The sequence below is a fragment of the Chiloscyllium punctatum genome, chromosome 30 (genome assembly GCF_047496795.1).
Source record: "Chiloscyllium punctatum isolate Juve2018m chromosome 30, sChiPun1.3, whole genome shotgun sequence".
NCBI classification, from domain to species: domain Eukaryota; kingdom Metazoa; phylum Chordata; class Chondrichthyes; order Orectolobiformes; family Hemiscylliidae; genus Chiloscyllium; species Chiloscyllium punctatum.
Genome location: NC_092768.1, coordinates 34,234,266 through 34,253,974, shown reverse-complemented (window position 1 = coordinate 34,253,974; position 19,709 = coordinate 34,234,266). Strand labels below are relative to the sequence as shown.

Below are 19,709 nucleotides of genomic sequence, written 5' to 3'. Positions count from 1 at the left end.
CTAAGCTATCAATCAGGGAAAAAGCTTTTAGTTTTTTTTCAAAGCACTTGTAAAATGAAAGGGGAGTGGCAGGTTCTCCCAGTTTAGGGACTTTTCCTAGTTTTGTTTTCGAGTTTTAGCTCAGGAAGCTGCTGATCAAAGAAAGCTACCAGGAAAAGAAGCCCATGATTCAACAGATGTTTCTGGCAAAGTCTCTCTCAGAAATTTCTCTCCTGTGAGAACCTGTGTTTGAATATACCTTTTTGCCAAGAGGTGCGTTTATGGGATGTTGCAGGAAATCGGAACAATATTCAGTTAAGTTGTGGGAAATATCATGTCTGTCAGGTTTTCAAATAAGGTAAGTTTTTTTTTAATATCTATTGTTCGTGTTTAATTTGGAAGCCTGTAAATACATTCTGTTTTGTTTGAAACTGTGTGTTTTAAACTGCTGCATCACTCCTGGAATATTCACCTTACATCTGCTTAAAGCAATCAGAAAAGTTAGGGTCTGGGATTCCTTCTAAAAGTGTTTTTTCTTTGGGGGGGGGGGAGTGGTTCTACCTTGTTCATAACAATAAAGAAGTGAAAGAGTGTTAACTAGCAAGAGAGAGAGAGAGAGAAATGAAAGAGAGAGAGAGAGAGAGAAATGAAAGAGAGAGAGAGAAATGAAAGAGAGAGAGAGAGAGAGAGAGAGAAATGAAAGAGAGAAATGAAAGAGTGAGCAGGCGAGAGCAAGAGTAGAATGAAAGGCAGACAGACCAGACCAGAAAAAGAACAAAAACCAAAATCGCTGGAGAAACTCAGCAATTCTGGTAGCATCTGTAGACAGAAAGCAGAGTTAAGGTTCTAGCTCCAGTGCCACTCCAACAGAATCCCTCAAGACTCAAAATGTTAACTGTTTTTGTCTCTACAGACACTGCCAGAGCTACTGTGTTTCCTCAGCAATTTTTGTTTTTTTCTGTCTCAGATATCTGCATTTGTGGGTCTTTGTCTGAAACAGAAAAAACAGCTCATCACAAAGTAACACAGATGCTGAGATGTCTGAATTACCAGCTTACGGTTTTTGGGATTGTAGTCGCTCTTCATTCTCCCAGTAAAACAAGAATTGTTCAGTCAGTGTCAGAAAATTAGAGGAAATGCTGAAGACCCTCATTCTTCAGTGACTCAGCCTCTCCTGCTCACATTTCCCTGAGCTGCTGATGGCCAACACTGAACTGAGACCCAGCCACAATCTGAACTGTCTGACCTCACACTCACAACTTGAGACTCTGACCCCTGAGACATTCCAGTCTAACCTGAGGAACAGGGCACCATCTCAGACCCTCCTTCACAAACTGAGGCCCTCTCCCCACTTGCCTGAGCCATCACTAACCCTGAGACCGACTCAAAACACAGACATTCCTCACCCACCTCTGAACCCAAACAATCAACCAGAGACTATAAGATATAGGAGCAGAATTAGGTCATTTGGTCCATCGGGTGTGATCCACCATTTGATCATGGTTGATATATTTCTCCACCTCATCCTCCTGACTTCTCGTAACACTTGAGCCCCTTATGAATCAAAGGTCTATCTGTCTCTGATTTAAGGACACTCAATGTCTTGGCCTCCACAGCCTTCTGTAGCAATGGGTTCCACACAGTCACCGCCATCTGACTGAGGAAATTCCACCCAAGTTCTAAACAGTTGTCCCTTCTCATTGGAGACTATTCCTTCAGGTCCTATTCTCTCCTGCTAGTGGAAATATCTTCTCCACTTTCACTCTATCCAGGCCTCTTGGTAAGTTTCAATCAGATTTGCCCTCAATCTTCGAAACTCCATTGAATACAGGCCCAGAGTCCTCAACCATTCAGCATATGACAAACCTTTCACTCCAGGGATCATTCATGTAAACTTCCTCTGGATCCCCTCCAAGGCCAGCACATCCTTTCTGAGATATGGGGCCCTAAACTGCTCACAATATTCTTTCATCACAGTCTGGTCATCTCCTTTCAGACTCTCCAACTCCGTGAACTCCCAGTGAGGAGCTGCCATTTTCTCACAAACTCCTACTTTTCTTCTTATAAGTATGACAGCCACAACAGTGAGAGAGATCCCGAGGACTCCGAATACAATCCCGACAAGAACATGAGTCCAGAAGAGAGACTTTGGGACTGCCAGAGAGAGAGAGAAATCATCAGACAGTGTGAGAGTGAAACAAGAGACAGAGAGACAGAGAGGGAGAGGGAAAAAGAGAGAGAAAGCAACACACACAGAGTAGTGGGGAAGAAAGAGAGCGCAAGAAAAGAAAAAGAGAAATTTGCATTATACAGGATATAGCACATAGTCAGGTCATTTGGTCCAATCAGAATATACTCACTTTTATCCACTGAATCTTCTTCCTCATCAAAGCCTATCACCGACTTTCCCTATTCCTGTCTAATTTCCCCTTAAATACATCTCAACAATTCATGCTCCATGAAGCTGCTTTTCCCCAAACACCCTCTGTGCCTACTCTATCAAATGGTTTCAATCCTCTAGATCTATATTAGATTCACCCCTCAGACTCTTATTAAACAGATAAAAGACCCATCCTGTCAATCCTTTCCCGATAAATACACTCACACATTTCTGATACCGTCATTATGAAACTTCTCTGTACCCTCTCCAGTGCCTCAGCATCCTTTATATCATTGTGACCAGAATAGTTAGCACTACTCTACATGTGGTCTCTATACATTTCAGGAGAGATTTAACAGAATAACCAAACCTTCAATTCTATCACAAAAAGTAAAATTAGCTGTTTGATTGGTGGCACGTTGGCTCAGTGGTTAGCACTGCTGCCTCACAGTGCCAGGCACCCCCGTTCAATTCCACCCTTAGGTGACTGTTTGTGTGAAAACTGCACGTTCTCCCTGTGTCTGTGTTTCCTCTATTTTACTGCCACAGTACAAAGATGTCCAACTTAAAAGGTATTGTCTATCACATCCAGGAATGTGCAGGCTAGGTGGATTAGCCACAGGAATTGCAGGTTAAAGGGTCGGGTTGGTGGGATGCTCTTCAGAGACTTGGTGTGGACTCAATAGGCCAAATGGCCTGCTTTTACACTTTTGGAAATTCTATTGATTCAATGCTGCTGTCCTCCTGAATATTGACTGTCTCTAATTTGCAGTCACCTGCAAATGTAGGGTCTCTTTGTGATCACCAGAACCAGTCTGCCTGCTGCATAAGGCTCCTTTCCTTGGGATTGTCTAAATTCAACTCTACTCATTCTTAGATTATCTAGAAATGTTTCTCATTCCCAAGACGATCTGGGATTCCTGTCTCATCTTCTTGAGAATGCCTGGTGCTGCTGTCTAATAAAAATGGAAATTTAATTCTAAAATTCTATTTATATAAAGCAATACTCATGGTCATTGGGAGAAGAGACAGTTTTCTATCTCGTGAAGCTCTGGGCTGTTTCTTTAAGCCTGCCTTGAATATTTGGACTGTTCTTGCATAACACATGGTATGAGCTGTCCTTATGCCAATTTTTGGAAATACTCAAATTCCCATTATCTGTGACCAATACTTCCAGGAGTCCGTGCACTGCACACAATCCATGCAGCTTTTCAATTGTCATCCCTGAGTTTGCCAAATGAACTCACTGCACATTCAACCACTTTGAATGAGGATCCACAATGAAGGGGGATATTGAGCCCATGCAAGGGCCAGTATAGTCAGCCTGGAACCGAGTCCAAGGTTTAACCAGTCATTCCCATGAATGTGGGAGAGCTTCAGGTGATAATGTTTGCCTTTGTTGGGGCACTGGGCACTGACCCACCAATGCAGCTATGTTGGCATTCAATTCTGGCCACCAGACACACCTTCTTGCCAACATACTCCTTTTAAAAACCACTTGATCACCCTGGTGGAATTCAGCCAGTATCTGGTGGTGACCTTTACTCACTACAATTACGCTTCCTCCCCATAGTAAAATGCAATCCTCTACAAGGTCTCACTGGGTCCAGAAAGGTTTCAGTCCTGATTGTGATGGCCCTTCGTTTCCCTCATCACCACCAGCTGTTTTAGTTTTGCCAGGACTGGATCTTTTTGTGTCCACATTCTGGTATTGTTAGTGGCGACTGGAAGGGTGTCCAGAAAGATTCTTCCAGTGGAGGCACCACCGGTGGAGTACCAGCCAATGGTAGGCAGCTCAAGGTATCTGCTCCAGGTTAAACCGGATATTCCTGATCCTGGGGTGAGTGAAACGGCAGCAGGAATGGCAATGCTAGCCACATGCCTCCTCAAAGTGAGAGAGAGAGAGACAGTTTACTTCAGGCGTGTACTGTTTTTGCTCGTCGCCACTGAAATAACTGCAGAGAGGCCGGTATTTCATCACCAAGTCACCCTCTAATTACACATGCCAGCTCAAAGCCCATCCCGAGAATGAGATGATCTTATGAATCCCCTTTTTTTTTGGTTTTATTTCTGACCTCCCCCAGCAGGTGTACTTTCTTTAAAATTCATGTTAACAACTTTACTGTAATTACAATGATGAGGAGTTGAAGTTCTGAATTCCTCATTTGTCTTTTTTTTTGATTACCACCAGATTCCAGATGATAAAGTAGATTTTGTAACCTGCTCTTAAAGACTGAGGATGTATAATAATAAATTCTAGAGTCATGCAACAGCCAGCCCTCCCTGATTGGTCAGGCTAACAGCCCCAATCAGGAAACTTATATTGTATTAGATCGACCAGGTCCTGATTCCAGTCACTACAGAATGAAATGATACAGCAGGTTCTGTTGCACTAATATCAGACGATATACCATACATTTCAATCCCATAGTATTTCTGGATATTTAAGATGCTATGGTAGCATTGTGCTCCAGGATATCCTCGATGATGTTGTACTATATTACCCCTGAATTCACTGCCTGATTTACTGTCCTCTACCAATGGTGTGAACACTGCGAAACACAGACAATTAGTACTAACTTCCTTCTCTCTATCCTGGACTGTTCTCGTCAAGCAGTTCAGCACTGGCCATCCCTCCTGTGATCCTGGCCTGAGTCTGGCTCCTCTCGAACAGTGAGAATCAGTCTTACCATAAAACACCACCAGCTTCCCCTGCAGCCCGCTGTGCTCCACATGACAGGAAAACCTGGCCTGATCCTTTCGATCAAACATCATCCATTTCTGGATCTGGTATGTTCTGTCGTGATTAGGTAAGATCCCAGTGGACAGGGTCTCATTGATCAACACTCCCATTCCTCTGCAGTCACCTCCACAGCTTGTGGGTAAAAACCAGTGACAAGACAGATCAGCCGGTTCGAATCACCCAGACGGAAAAAGGACACAATGGGGGCAACTGAGGGAGAGAGGAAGAGGAGTCAGTGCACGAGAGAGAAAGGCCTACGCACCATCTACCACAACAACTCTCAATCCCTTGCCCACTCACCGACTCTCAGTTCCCTCTGTGCATACTCCAGGTATTTCCTCAGCCACTCGATGCACTCCACTTCCAGGAAATACTTCCAACTCTGCTTATCCACCACATACAGGTCACAGCCAGTCATCATCTGGTACATGTGGATCCCTGTCAATCAGAAACACAAGTTGCCGGTCAGAGAGACAGTCTCAGTTGGTGCACCCTCTAACCACTTCCACAGTCAGTCTCTGGAGCTCAGATTCACTCCTAATTTCTCCCACTCCCACACAAACTCCAAGTGCACAGGAAGGTATCATTGCTGTGGGACAGTGAGCACTCACCCCCTGTCTGGTTGGTCCGTGACATAAATATCGGAATATTGCTTTTGAAAACTTCCTCTCGCTCCTTAGCGGGGAAAGTTTCCGCTTCCAGGCCTCAGGTACTTCGCTGTTCACCATCCACTGTTCCCGGGGAATTAAATCCTTGTGATTGCTGTCATACATAACAAACTGGACCCCATCCACATAACCAACAATCACAAACTCTGGGAAACTGGGAATCGGCGTCATAGCAGTGACAAAATACCAGAGAGAGTGAGTGTCTGAAACACAGAGAGAGTAATATAAGTGAATGCATAAACACCCATCAAAAAGTCTAACTGAACACTGGTGTGAGAAACAAAGCTCACTCACTTCAATAATTTCAGTCCAAGACAAGATCTGAATCAGTAATGTCATTTATTTCACTCTTGCAAGAATGTGCGATGTCCACTGTCTACAAGGCAGGGACACACACACATTGAATTCAACTAGTACATGATATTTATGTAATTTGGTTCCTTTTTTTTATCCCATAGCTCCTCCCCGTTTACATCTTCCACTTCTCCAAGACTGGCACCCATTACTCCTGTTTATCTCTTGCCTTATCCGGCCTTGTCTGTGACAAAATGCTTATTTCTGGCCTCACAAGGCCATTTGACCACATCCTGCTGTGGCCCATCGTTAGGTATATCCTTTCTTCACCATTATCTACTCCCTCCATCTGTGCTTTCCCCAACCAATCCCCAATCCTTATGACCTTTTAATTGGGGTTTGTTCCTGTGTTTCTGCAAAAGTGGGAAACATTCGCTTATAACTACTGCTTGTACAAGCATATCTGGCTTAACCTACATCCTCAAAGCACCTTATCTATTTGTCTGTAACAGCTACCATTGTTTTGCAGTCATGTTTCATTCTTGCATACAATTTTAGCTAATACAAAAACAATTATGTATTTCCTCCACATAGTTTGCATTCTTGTTGACTCAGCTCTTAGTTGAAACAATTACACACTGGTGGTGTGAGTTCATTTACCTTGCATAAGTAATTATAATTGCAGAAGTAACACTACTTTACCTATATCCCACACTGGGGAACACCTCAATTTACATTCCATACCTGTATTTATAAAGTCCAGAATCCCATCAGTCTGAATGATTTTAAATTTTATAGCCTTTGGTTTCTCTTTTCCTTGTTCCTGATTTGAAACGTTATCCTTAATTTTATGTTTCAATGTTCTTCCTGCCAAAACTCTGCATTTTTCCACAATAAATTGCATCAATCACTTGTTGGCCCTTTCCACCAACATTTCTGAGTGTGCTCTTTCAGTTCACCTGAAGGTCAGAGACCAAGTAGCTGGAGTCAGGAATTTGAAGAGTTCCTTCCAAGTGTGAGAGAAGGCAGTGAAGGGGCAGATTGAGTACAAAAAAATTCACTCAATGCCCAAGATACATTTCAGTTATCAGGGTTTATTATTTCGTCAGCAGAGATCAAGACTCTGGGACAGTTCTGACATTTCTCCACTGAACAAAGGAAATCATGCAGTTTAAATACAGTTACTCAATATGTTTCCTCTGGCAATTCTCAGTTCTTCACACTGTGTGGTTTATCCTGCTTCTGCTGAGACAACTAATTACTGCAAAGTTAACTTTCAAAAACCTGTTTCTTTAGTTCAATTCTTCCTTCAGCCATGTTTTTTCTATATTCTGCAATTCTATCATTTTAACTCTGCTTCTGTCTTAAATTACCCACAGCAGCAAGGTGTGATGGCAGCTTCTCAATATTTGTCAACAGAGGAAGAGTTTGCTTTTCAAGTGAACTCCCAATTCTTCAGAAGCGGGGGTTGAGGCTCGAACTTGCAGGCAGCTTTGGAAGGCGCTTCCCATGTAGAACTATCCAAACCCATGACCACTTCAATCTAGAAGGAAAGTGCCAGCAGGTATATGGGAACATCACTACTTGCAAGCTCCCCTCCAAGCCACTTAGCAATCTGACTTGGAAAGATATCACTATTCCTTCATTGTCACTGCGCGTCAAAATCCTCCCTAATGGCACTGTAGTTTGATCTACAACACATGGACTCTGGCAGTTCAGGTAGGCAGCTCCCCATTAACTTTTAAGTGCAATAAATGCTGGCCAGCGGGTGATGCCCATGTTTCACAAATGAATACTTGGATTATCATTGCTTACAGTCCATCTCTGTAGGCAAGGATATCATTAAGACAACAAGGAGATCGAAATGAGTGGTTTGTCTCCTTAAGATTCAAAGCTGTTCTCCCCAACCAAGTCGCTCTGCTATAGGAAGGATGTTATTAAACTGGAAATGGCGCAATAAGATTTATAAGGACGTCACCAAGACTGGAGAGTTTGTGTTTTCAGGACATAGGCTGGGACTTTGCTCTCTGGAGTGGAGGAGGCTGAAGGGTGACATTATAGAGGTTTATAAACTCATAAGAGACACGTATAGGGTGAATAGCCTATGGAAAGGTAATCCAAAACCAGAGGGCATAGGGTTAAGCTGAGAAGGGAGTTAAAAGAGACCCAAAGGGAAATTTTTCACACACTGGATGGTGCATGAATGGAAAAAACTCAAGCAGCTGATTTCTTCACTCATGACCTAACTGTCATTGTCACTCATCCCAATGTTGAGAATAGAGTATTGGCAAAGGTTGTTTCTCAGACATTCACAGCTACAAACACAGCAGTCATCAAAGTGACCTTGTCCCTCTCATAGTTAATACGATATTAGTCTTAAGTTACAAGATGTTCTGATGAGAGAGAAGAGGTCTACATCTAGCTCTATCCATGCTCTGTCTGGAATATCATGCATCATCTGCAGTTCTCTCCATTACTTAATAGTAAATCGTTACAAGCACTCTTTTGGGAAAAAAACACTAATAACTGGAAATGAACGTACTAGTCATACTGGAGTACTGTTCTGAGTGCTATAAGCTGCACCACTATGCATCATTCACAACTTATACTGGTTTTTCTTCCTAGCACTGCACTGGTTGATGTGCTCCTTGATTTCATTGCTCATGTTCTGTCAGTAGAACACATCTCTTAACTTCACCTGCTGTACTCAGTTCATAATGGTTACATGGATGTGATTCAGGATGTGTCCACATCTCCTTGGGGCAATGACTCTACTTCCTTTGTACAACATGACAACTTAGACTGTGAATTCATCTCTGTCCTTCCAATATTTTAAACACTAATAGCTTACATGACAGCTCAATTTCTACAGTTTGAATGTTATAGTAAGTTAATGTGGCAAGGAGCCAGTTTGAGATTAGCACAGGAGACATTTTAAAATTAGTTTCTGCAAATTTTGAAACCAGCCAAGAACATTTGTGAGATTTGACGATGAAAATGTTGAAAAATAAGGAATTAATCAATAGATATTAGTAAAAGCTGTGCATTTCACCTTTATCAGAAAGCCTGGAATGTTTTGTCATAACTAAATTTGAAATGTACATTGTGAGGTTTTACTCTGCAAAATTGGGATTCCCCAGCAAAGAGAGAAGGAATGCCGATAAACTCCTTTCTCTCCCCAGATTCTGCCAGAGCTGTTGTGTTTTTCCTGCAATTTCTGTTTTTGATTCTTCAAAGCTGGCCTTCTAGTTATTTTAACACATGCATGTTCAGACATGTTATGCCATTCCCCCAAGGTGATATTGTAAAAGAATCAGATGTGGAATCATTCTGATGAGTTTTAAGGTTTTATTGTAGGGGCAAGTGTTCATAAACCTGTGTCAGAAACTAATCATTATTAACCATGATGTCCACTGCAAGATGTGTCAGAGCGTCGACATTAATATTACGATTAGACGTCGGGACACCGCCCACGACATGCTCAGGAGGTACGCATGTGACTCAGCCAGCATTGTCTATCTTGTACGATGCAGGCAAGGATGCCCCGAGGTATAGTATATTGGTGAAACCATGCAGACGCTGCGACAACAGAAAAATGGACACCACACAACAATTGCCAGACAGGGATGTTCCCTCCCACTGGAGGAAATACTTCAGCGGACAAGGATATTCGGCCTCAGATCGTCATGTCAACATCCTCCAAGGTGGCCTTTGAAATACACAACAAAGCAGTGTCACCGAATCGAGGCTGATAGCCAAGTTCGGTACCCATGAGGACAGCCTCAACCAGGATCTTGGGTTCATGTCACACTATAGGTGACCCCACCACAATGAAATTTGACCAGAATTGACACATAAGTATGTGGAAGCCATTTTTGTCACAAAGAATCTTTGCAGGAAAATATAGCCTGCTAACAAAGTGCTATTTGAGCCCTGGCTGAAGAATTTTGTTTTGATAGCCTAAAACTATCATGTTATCTCAGTCCCTCTAGCCCCTTAAACACAGTTCTTCTTCAAAGATGATGTTCTTTAGGCCCAATATCCGATTGTTTCTACCTAGCTGAACCTGCAGTATAAGATAACGCTCAGTTTTATAGATATTAAGAAATGTAGGCTTGGTCAATGTACATGGACCTCAAGACTGCCTCTAGTTTGTGTAGTTAATGGGCAGTGGGATTGTAACATACAATGTAATATTCTGTATTTCATTGGAGTACGCTGGACTTCTTCAAATGAAGAGGTATTCCCCATGGCCATGATTAAAAGTGAGTCAATTGCTCAAGGTCTTGACTCTTGACTATTTTGTTTTAAACAATTCGGCAACACAAACTCACACACACACACCCTCTCATAGGCATATACTCATTCACACTTGCATGCACACTCTCTCAAGCATGCACATACACACTGACTGCATTCGCACACCCACACATGTTCCCTCTCCCACACACACACACGTCTATGGGGTGAATTTGAATTTGCACATACATTCTATTTTGTTAAAATCTGTAGGCAGGAAGTCATTGTGACTTTTTATTAATTCCTACTTTGGAAATAAAACCAATCTGACTCCAGATTGGGATACAGACAGACTAACTTCACACCTTTAATGCATTTTCTGAGCTGAGATGTCACTTTTTTAAATATACTGTTAAACGTTCAGTTATATCGGGGCAGTGACTTGAAATAAGTTCTGGGATTTACACATTTATGAATCGAAACCCGCATCACTATTCTCAGTGATTAAAGACTTAACAGCCATCTTGGTTTCTCTAATACATCACATCAGTTGTATGACACTTCAATCTTTTACTGATAGATTCTGTGTCATATGTCTCCTGCTACCTGACAAAGGAGCAGCACTCCGGAAGCTTGTATTTCCAAATAAACCTGTTGTACTGTGACCTGATGTCATCTGATTTTTAACTAATTTAACTGTCTGTTTAATTCTATCAATGAGTGTCCAACAGTTAGACTGATGGAGGTAAGAAACTATGAATTAATGGGATATATTATTGACATAAAGTTTTTAAGTTCTGGATATTTTTCTTGAAAAACAGGCTGTTTTTCTGTCCTTTTTGCTGTTTTTTCATTCCTGCTATGATTTCTTTTGAAATTCTGGTTTTGTAACCAAGGTGAGACTGGAGAATGGTGACTTTGTACATGTTTCACTGTACTCTTATATTGAGTACAGGAGATAATAAAATCTAATTCCGAATTTAATTCGAATTTGGTTTTTGACAAGACATTCTGTTAACCTATTATCCAGCGCTGGGGAAACAATCGAGTTTCACAATTCACTTCAGCCTTACCAGCTGAAATCATCAAAGTCTGTTTCATTCTCAAGGTTTCTCATATTTACCTGAACATTTGTTTTCTACAATTTTAAGAATTTCACTTTTCTTCTTTCAATGTTTAACAAGCATTTCATATTTGCCACAAAAAAAAGATTTTGGTCACATTTAATGATTAAGTCTAGTCTGAACCTGAAGAACTTATAATTATGGATTCCCTGAATGTTAAAACATGAAGTCAGATTAAAGTGTACCCCATAGACCATTCTAACAGTAACATGATTGAGTGTTAAAGTACCAGTCTCCAGCCTGGCACTGCCTCCTTCATACCTCATTACCCATTGGCTGCAGACTCACGTCCCAGTACCAAGTCTGGCATTGCCCCCTTCACGCCCCATTATCCACTGACTGAAGACTAATTCCCTAGTATCCAGGCTGGTACTGCTCCTCTCTCACACCCCGTTACTCACCTGCAGAGTATCACCGATCATGAGAGCAAAATCTTTTAAATGTATCTTACTTTTTGTGTAGGGGCTGGTTACCTCGCGTGGAAGGCTGGGTTGTGATGAAGAGTGACACTAGCTGTATGGTTTAAATTAATGCACTAGCTGAGGTTATCATGAAGGAGCCTTCTCCTTCTCTTCAACATCTCCCTGGGTCTCATGCATGGTGACCCTCAGGTCTGACCCACCACCAGCCATCTCTGTTGAATTAGAGAACAGCCTTACTTTGGACTAAGGCAATGTTACCTGTGCATTTTGTGTAGAAATGTGCTTTACTGACAGAAACCCACTACCTACTGTTTTGAAGCTGATTCCCATTCACTTAATGGCTTTCTCAAGGTGGTTCAGGCTGTCCCTGCTGCTGCTTTCAATTCCTTTCCATTTTAACAAAGCATCCTGTTCCAGCACTGGGTCACTGGATTCAAAATGTTAACTCTGTATAGGCCAGAACAGATAAAGATCATAGATTTCTTCCCTAAAGAGCAGTAATGGCTCAAATGGGTGTTTTTCCCCAACAACTGACAATGGTTTCAAGTTAATTGCGAGACTCTTAATTTCACATTTTTATTGAATTCAAATTCCACCATCTGCCATGGTGAGTTTCGACGCTGTGTTATTTGGTCTCTGGATTAATAGCCAATTACCATGAAACCATCAACTCCCCTTAAAAATGTCCCCTGCACTAATTGGGGTTTCAATGGTTGAACCCCCTCTCATTCAGCAGATTCAATACTCCATACCTAAATCTTCCATAACACTTTGTTGGTTTAAACTTTCAAATTAACCTTTTTCGTTTCAATTCATGCATCAACAACATTCACAGTGCTACAAATTCACTTTTAAATTACAAATGTGGTCCTGGTGGTATTCACTTCTTATAGTGAAGACTCTCGCTGTGAGTACTTATATCTTAGCTAACAGAGGAAACTGCTGACCTCAGATACTGCAAACACTACCTCTGGGTGTGCGCACACTGAGGGGAACCCATCATCATTCTGGAGAAATGGAAAGCAGCAGACAGTCTCAAAGATGGTATTGGCCTGAATTCCTGCCAGAGTTCTGTGAGATCCAGGAGATAAAGGGGCGTCAATTGAAGACTGAGAGGAGGATGAATTTTTTTCCCTCAGATGATTGAGTGTCTTTGGAACTCCTTGCTACAGAGAGCAGTTGTGCAGAGATCTTGTGTGTATTTAAGGCTGAGACAAATTCTTGAATGGTTGGGAAATCAAGGGTTCCAGGGAAATGGCAGGAAAATCAACGTGAGGAATCCTATTAAATGGCACAGCAGATTTGAAGAGCCAAATGGCCTACTCCTGCTTATTTCTTGTAGAATCATATCTCACACACTTCCATGGAAAGCTGGGACTCTGGATGGGAAGGTGGTGAGGGGGAGCAGCAGGTGGGGGACGGTATGGTAGTTGGGTAGAGGGAAGCAGGCACATCAGCAGCCCCCGCTCCAAGACATAGCCTCACAGATCTAGGAAGGACCTCTCCGTGCTCAGCAGGGTGATAGAAGAAGCTCAAGAGGGGAGGCAACCATGATAAAGGAACGATCGACAAGGAGCCTTTCTCTATAGACTTTGTTTCGAAGGAGAATTTGTTCTTCGTCAGCTCCAACCTCCACCTCCCTCTCACACCAGGTCGCAAATTAATGGTGCAGTCTCAACATTTATGTCAGTATCCACAGACATAACAGATCCAAATTAGGTCATTTTAATTAGATTCATTTCATGAGGCGAGTTATCGGAAAGAGTGAGACCAGAGAACTGGTGGGTAAGTGATGGTTGAAAGGAATGTGACAGAAGGTTAGGAGGAGTACAGATCAGGTTGAATGGAAAGCATTTTTTTCGATTAGCAAAGGGGTCAACTGGGGGTATAGATTTGGGATAAGAGGTAGAAGACAAAGAGAGTTGAGGAGATTTTGTTCCCCCACACAGAGAGCAGTAGGAACCTTGGACACACTACCTGATAGAGTCATTCATTCAGAGAGTGTCATAACATTGAAGCAGTGTTTAAATTGTTCTTTGTGATCCCATAGCCCCCATTGATATGGGTCATAAACTGGAAAATTAAATAAGAGCAGTCAAATGCTCTCCAACTGCACTTTAAATGTCAATAAGTTAATCTCACTCACTCAGTGATCAAGGGGATCTTATTTTGATACTTGATGGATATGCTTCTTAAAAATTTATCTCTGTAACAAATAAAGCTCAAACTTGGAATTTGTCTAAGTAACAAAGGGGCTATCACAAAGGTGGTCATAGTGTGGATGACTGCTTTACTTTTAGGGAGAAAATGTCCAATCTGAAGATTCATTTAAGTATCTTTGGGACCTGCCTTTAACTCTGGAATAAAAGGGATTAATTGTTTCTCATGAATTAGAACAGACCCAAAGCGGCCCACAATTCGAACACATTGCAAGGATTTGAATAAAGTGAATACGGAGGTAAGCACTATGCTTAGGACAAGGCTCTGTTTTTCATTGATTTTCTCCCATTTTCTTCCATGAGAGGACCCCTCATTTGTTGCATTCCTTCTGATCACTACCCTACAGAGATTCTTCAGGTATTTTGTGGAGAGTTTGATTTATAACTTTCAAAGTCACAGGTTAGGATTTGAGCTCAATGTCTGGGGCTGTCTTCCTGGTACCATTGGATGCTGAGAGGTGACATTATAGAGGTCTATAAAATCATGAGGGACAAGGATAGGTAAATTGACAAGGTATTTGCCGTGGTGTGGGGAAGTCCAAAACTAGAAGACATAGTTTAGGGTGGCAGAGGGAAGGTATAAAAGGAATCTAAGTGGCAACTTTTCAATGCGTGGTGCATGTATGGAATGAGCTGCCAGAGGAAGTGTGGAGGCTGGTACAATTACCACATTTAAAAGGCATCTGGATGGATCCATGAATAGGAAGGGTTTAGAGGGATACGGGCCAAGTGCTGGCAAATGGGACTAGATTGGGTTAGGATATCTGGTGTGCATAGATGAGTTGGACTGAAGGGTCTGTTTCCATGCTGTATATCTTTATGACTCTAATGAAGCAATCAGAGCTGAACTGTATTCAACACTGTTATGTTACATGGAAGGTATTGGGAAAGTATCACGTCAGTAAATAATTAGAGTTTATAGTTTTCTTGCCTCCCATTTCACTAGCTTTGTCTGAGATTTTCATCACGTTTTTATCTTCTTCTGCACTTGTATTCATGTCATTTCAAAGAAAATTGTTGTTAACACACAGGATGTGGGCTATGCTGGCTCAGACAGGATTTATACCCTGTCAGTAACTGCCCTTGAGAAGATGGTAGTGAACTGTTTTCTTGACTTGTTAAAGTCGTTGTTGCAGAGGTAGACCCACAGTGCTGTTAGGAAAGGATGATGTGGAGATGCCAATGTTGGACTGGGACGGACAAAGTGAAAAATCATAAGACATCAGGTTATATACAACAAGTTTATTTGAAACCACAAGCTTTCGGAGCCCTTGCTCATTCCTCAGGCAGCCAGTGGTAGTTAGGAACTGAGGTCATGGAATTTGACTCAGCAATAAGTGAATCTTATGTTGGTCCTTGAATACTTAGAATGGTTTGTTTTTCCAAACACTTTGTAATGGGTCTGGAGTTACAGATAGCTCAGACTGAGTAAGGACAACAATTTCCTTCTCAAAAAAGGTCATTGTCAATTGATAATGGTAATCAACATTCAATCCAATTCTAGATTTTTAAAAAACTTCCAATTCCTCCATCTCCCAAGATTTGAACACCAGTTTCTAGCACACTTCTTGGGTGTCTTATGCTATTCTTGCAAGTAGACAAGATGGTGAAGGAGACATTTGGCCTGCTTGCCTTTATTGGTCAGTGCATCGAATATAGCAGTTGGGAAGTCATGCTGCGGCTATACAAGCCATTGTTAGGCCACTTTTGGAGTATTGCATGTAATTCTGGTTTCCCTCTTAGAAGAAGGATGTTGTGAAACTTGAAAGGGTTCAGAAAAGATTTACAAGGATTTTGCCAGGGTTGAAGGATATGAGCTACAGGGAGAGACAGAATAAGCTGGGGCTGGTTTTGCTGAAGCATTGGAGGCCGAGGGGTGACTTTATAGAAGTTTGTAAAATCATGAGTGGCATGGATAGGGTAAATACAAAAGGTCTTTTCCTGGGGTGGGGGAGTGCAGAACCAGAGGGCATTTAAAAGAGACCGGAGGGGAAACCTTTCATATACTGCATGGCTCTATGATTCTATTTATGAAGCAGCTGATTTCTTCAGTCATGATCTAACTGCCATTATCTCTCATCCCAGTGTTGGGAATGCAGTATTGGCAAAGGTGGTTTCTCAGGCACTCACAACTACAGTCACAACTACCATCAAACCTTGTCCCCCTCCTAGTCAATAGGGCATTAGTCTAAAATGATTAGATGTTCTGGTGAGAGGGGAGAGGTCTACATCTAGCTCCATTCCATGCTCTGGGATGTCATGCGTCATCTTGCTCACCTTGGTAACTTATGCCAAATTCTCCTTTGGGAAAAAAACAGGACAAGGGTAGTAATAAATGGAAAGGAACCCCCTACTGGTCATAGTGGAGCACTGTTCTGAATGCTACAAGCTGCACCACTGCATCATTCACATGTTTTAGTGGTTTTCTTCCTGGGACTGCACTGGCTAATGAGCTACTTGATTTATTTGCTCATGTTTTGCCAGTAGAACACATCTCTTGCCTTCATCTATTCAGTTCCTAATGGCTTGATGGATGTGGTTCAGGATGTGCCCACAACCCCTTGGATGCAATTATTCTATTTCCTTTGTACAACATGGCAACTTTGGCTGGGAATTCATCTCTGTCCTCCCAATGTTGCTGGTAGTTTTAAACACTAATATGTTCAGACGCATAATGCCATCTCTCCAGGGTGATATTGCACAACAGTCAGATGTGGAATCATTCTGATGAGGTCTGAGGTTTTTATGGGAGTAGGTGTTCACAGATAGGGGCAAGTGTTTCCTGTGTCAGAAACTACTTCTGAATTACAATTAAACTGACAGTTAAATTAATCAATGAGTGTCCAACAGTCTGATTGGTGATAAGCAACTATGACTTAATGGGATACATTATATCTTTATTGAAATAAAACTTTAAGATCTGGACTTTTTAAAGCTGTGGATGATGTTTCCCTTTCCTGTTTCTTTTATTTCTGCTGTTTTATTTTGAATCTGGTTTTGTAACTACGACGGTGGTGGTGGAGAATGGTGACTTTGTACGTTTCACTGCACTCCAATAGTTGAATACACATGACAATAAGTTTTAATTCCAAATCTAAATTTAATTTAGCTTTTGAGAAGACATTGTTAACCTATTATCCAGCGCTGGGGAAAGGATCAAATTTCACAATTCACTTCGGCTTCACCAGTTGAGATCGTCGAAGTCTGTTTCGTTTTCAAGGTAATGATATTTCCCACCTGGGCTTTAGTTTTCTACCATTTTAAGTTCTTCACTTTTCTCCTTTTAAAAAGTCAAACAAACATTTTGAATTTGCCAAAAAAAGAATTTTGGTCGCACTTTATGGTTAAGTCTTGTTTGAACCTGAATAATTTATAATCATGTAGATTCGCTGAAGGTTAAAACAGGAAGTCATATTAAAATGTACCCCACAAATCATTCTAATAACAAACATGATCGCGTATTAACGTCCCAGGATTCAGCCTGGTACTGCCCCCCTCAAACCCCATTCCTCATGGGCAGAGAGCTCTCCCCACATAAGTCCCAGTACTATCAGTCCAATCATCATAACTTCAGTTGACAGTCTGGAAGGAGAAACTGGTGAGAAGTCATTTCCGTGCAGAGTGCTTCAGTCTGTGAGCTGTGTCCTGGACTGATATTAAACCCTGTTTGTGTTCGTTGATACGCCTTCACACAGATTGGACCCAAAATAACATTGACCCAATCAGAAAAGAAAGACGCTGAGTATCATCAGACGCTGGCGTAATAGATGCAAAACGGGTTGTTGCATTTCCGACAAAACTGTTAACCGTCAATTAGCTAAACATCATTTCCTGTTTCTCAGAGAATGAGCTGGGTTACAAGACTATTGATTGAGAAACATTTGGGAAAGGTAGAGAGTATTCGGTCCCTCCGACCTGCGATATCATGCTATTTGATACTTTTTGATCTTAATTTCAGTTGCAGCTTCTTCAAAAGCCAAAATTCAAAGATCAGTTTCACACTCCAGACCATCAGAGCAGAATCTTTTAAATACGTATTACTGTTTGTGTAGGGGCTGGTTACCTTAGTTGGTTAGATGGCTGCCTCTTGATGAAGAGTGACACTAACTGTGAGGCTTCAGTTAACGCAATAGCTGAAGTTATCATGAAGGAGCCTGCACCACCTCCTCAACATCTCCATGAGTCTAAGGCATGGTGACACTCAGGTCTGACCCACCACTTGTCTCGAATGAGAGAACAGCCCTACTTTGGACTAAGGCAATGTTACTTTTGTAATTTGTGTGGAAATGTGCTTTACTGAATGAAACCTACCTAATATTTTAAAGCTGATTCCCATTCACTTACTGGCTTTCCTAACATGGTTCAGGCAGTTCCAGAGCTGGGTCACGAGAATCAAGAAAACTTTGTTTTCTCTCCACAGCCAAACCTGCTGAGTTTCTGCAGCATTTTTTGTTTAATGTGTGTTCCTGTTGCCTTTAGCAGCTTCACCAAATGCATCCTGCTGTATGCAGCCTTAATTGTTTTTATTTATTCACAGGAAGTGCATGTCACTTGGTCTGTTCCCCGGGACGCACACCGAGACGAACATAACTGTGCCTGGAGGATCAGCAGTTCGAAGGACGCTCTCTGGGCGATCCGAAACCTGTTGATCTTCCAGCTGAAGGAGTTGACCCCGACTGAGTGTTGCAGACTGGCACATTCCAAGGTCCAGGACTACGTGTTGAGGGACGCGCTGAAGCTTGGGGCAGCTGCCACCAAGGCACGGTGGGGAAAGAACACTGTGTAACATCTGCCTGCCTAAGAAGAACAGGGGGCCCACACAGTCATTTGGGCTCTGCTGACGCCTCAGCTAAATATACGGACATATTATTGATAAATGTACAGACCTGTATATAAAAATGATAAATTCTGATCTCTGTATGTAAATGTTTATGTATGTATGGCATAACCAAGTGTACAGACCATCAAATTATTTTATGAATAAAGTATATTTTTGAAATTAAAAATAATGTCACTTGCTAGCTCAGGATTTATTGCCTATCCCTGTTTGCCCAGAGGGCATCTGAGAGCCAACCACATTTCTGGGGTCTAGAGTCACATGCAGGCCAGACTAGGTAAGAATGGCAGTTTCCTTCCTCTAAAGGGCATTAATGAATCAAATGGGTTTTCCCCAACAATTGACAATGATTTCAAGTTCATTGCTAGACATTTTTTAAAATTCAAGTTCCACCATCTGCCATGGTGAGTTTGAACCTGAGTTCCCAAAACATATTTTGGACTCTGGATTAACAGCCAAATGATAATACCACTAGACCATTAACTCACCTTACAAAGTTTGCTTGCATTGACTGTGGCTTCAATGCTAGAATTCCCTCTCATGCTGACAAGTCAATAGTTTCCTTACCTCCTTCTTCCACGACACTTTGTTGGTTTAGACTTTTAAATTGTCCTTCTTCATTTCAATTCCAGGATCACATTTCCAGTACTACAAATTCACTTTGAAATTACATCTGCAGTCATTGTGTTGTTCACTTATGGTGAGGACTCTGTGAGCTGTACTTTCACAGTGAACTACTGACTCTATATACTGCAAACACTACCTCTGAGTGGTGCAAAGACTGTGTACACACAAAGGCGAACC

The 19,709-nt window shown here is 41.8% G+C and overlaps 1 protein-coding gene across 1 annotated transcript in view; it reads left to right on the top strand.

Annotated features, from left to right (window-relative positions):
• LOC140455406 (uncharacterized) overlaps nt 1–19,025 on the top strand; it is a 51,688-nt gene extending 32,663 nt beyond the window's left edge. Inside the window, exon 3 of the mRNA XM_072550230.1 lies at nt 18,606–19,025. Coding sequence (XP_072406331.1) covers nt 18,606–18,854 — 249 coding nt within the window. The 3' untranslated portion in view covers nt 18,855–19,025. The remainder of the gene's footprint in view (nt 1–18,605) is intronic.
• The last annotated feature ends 684 nt before the right edge of the window (nt 19,026–19,709 follow it).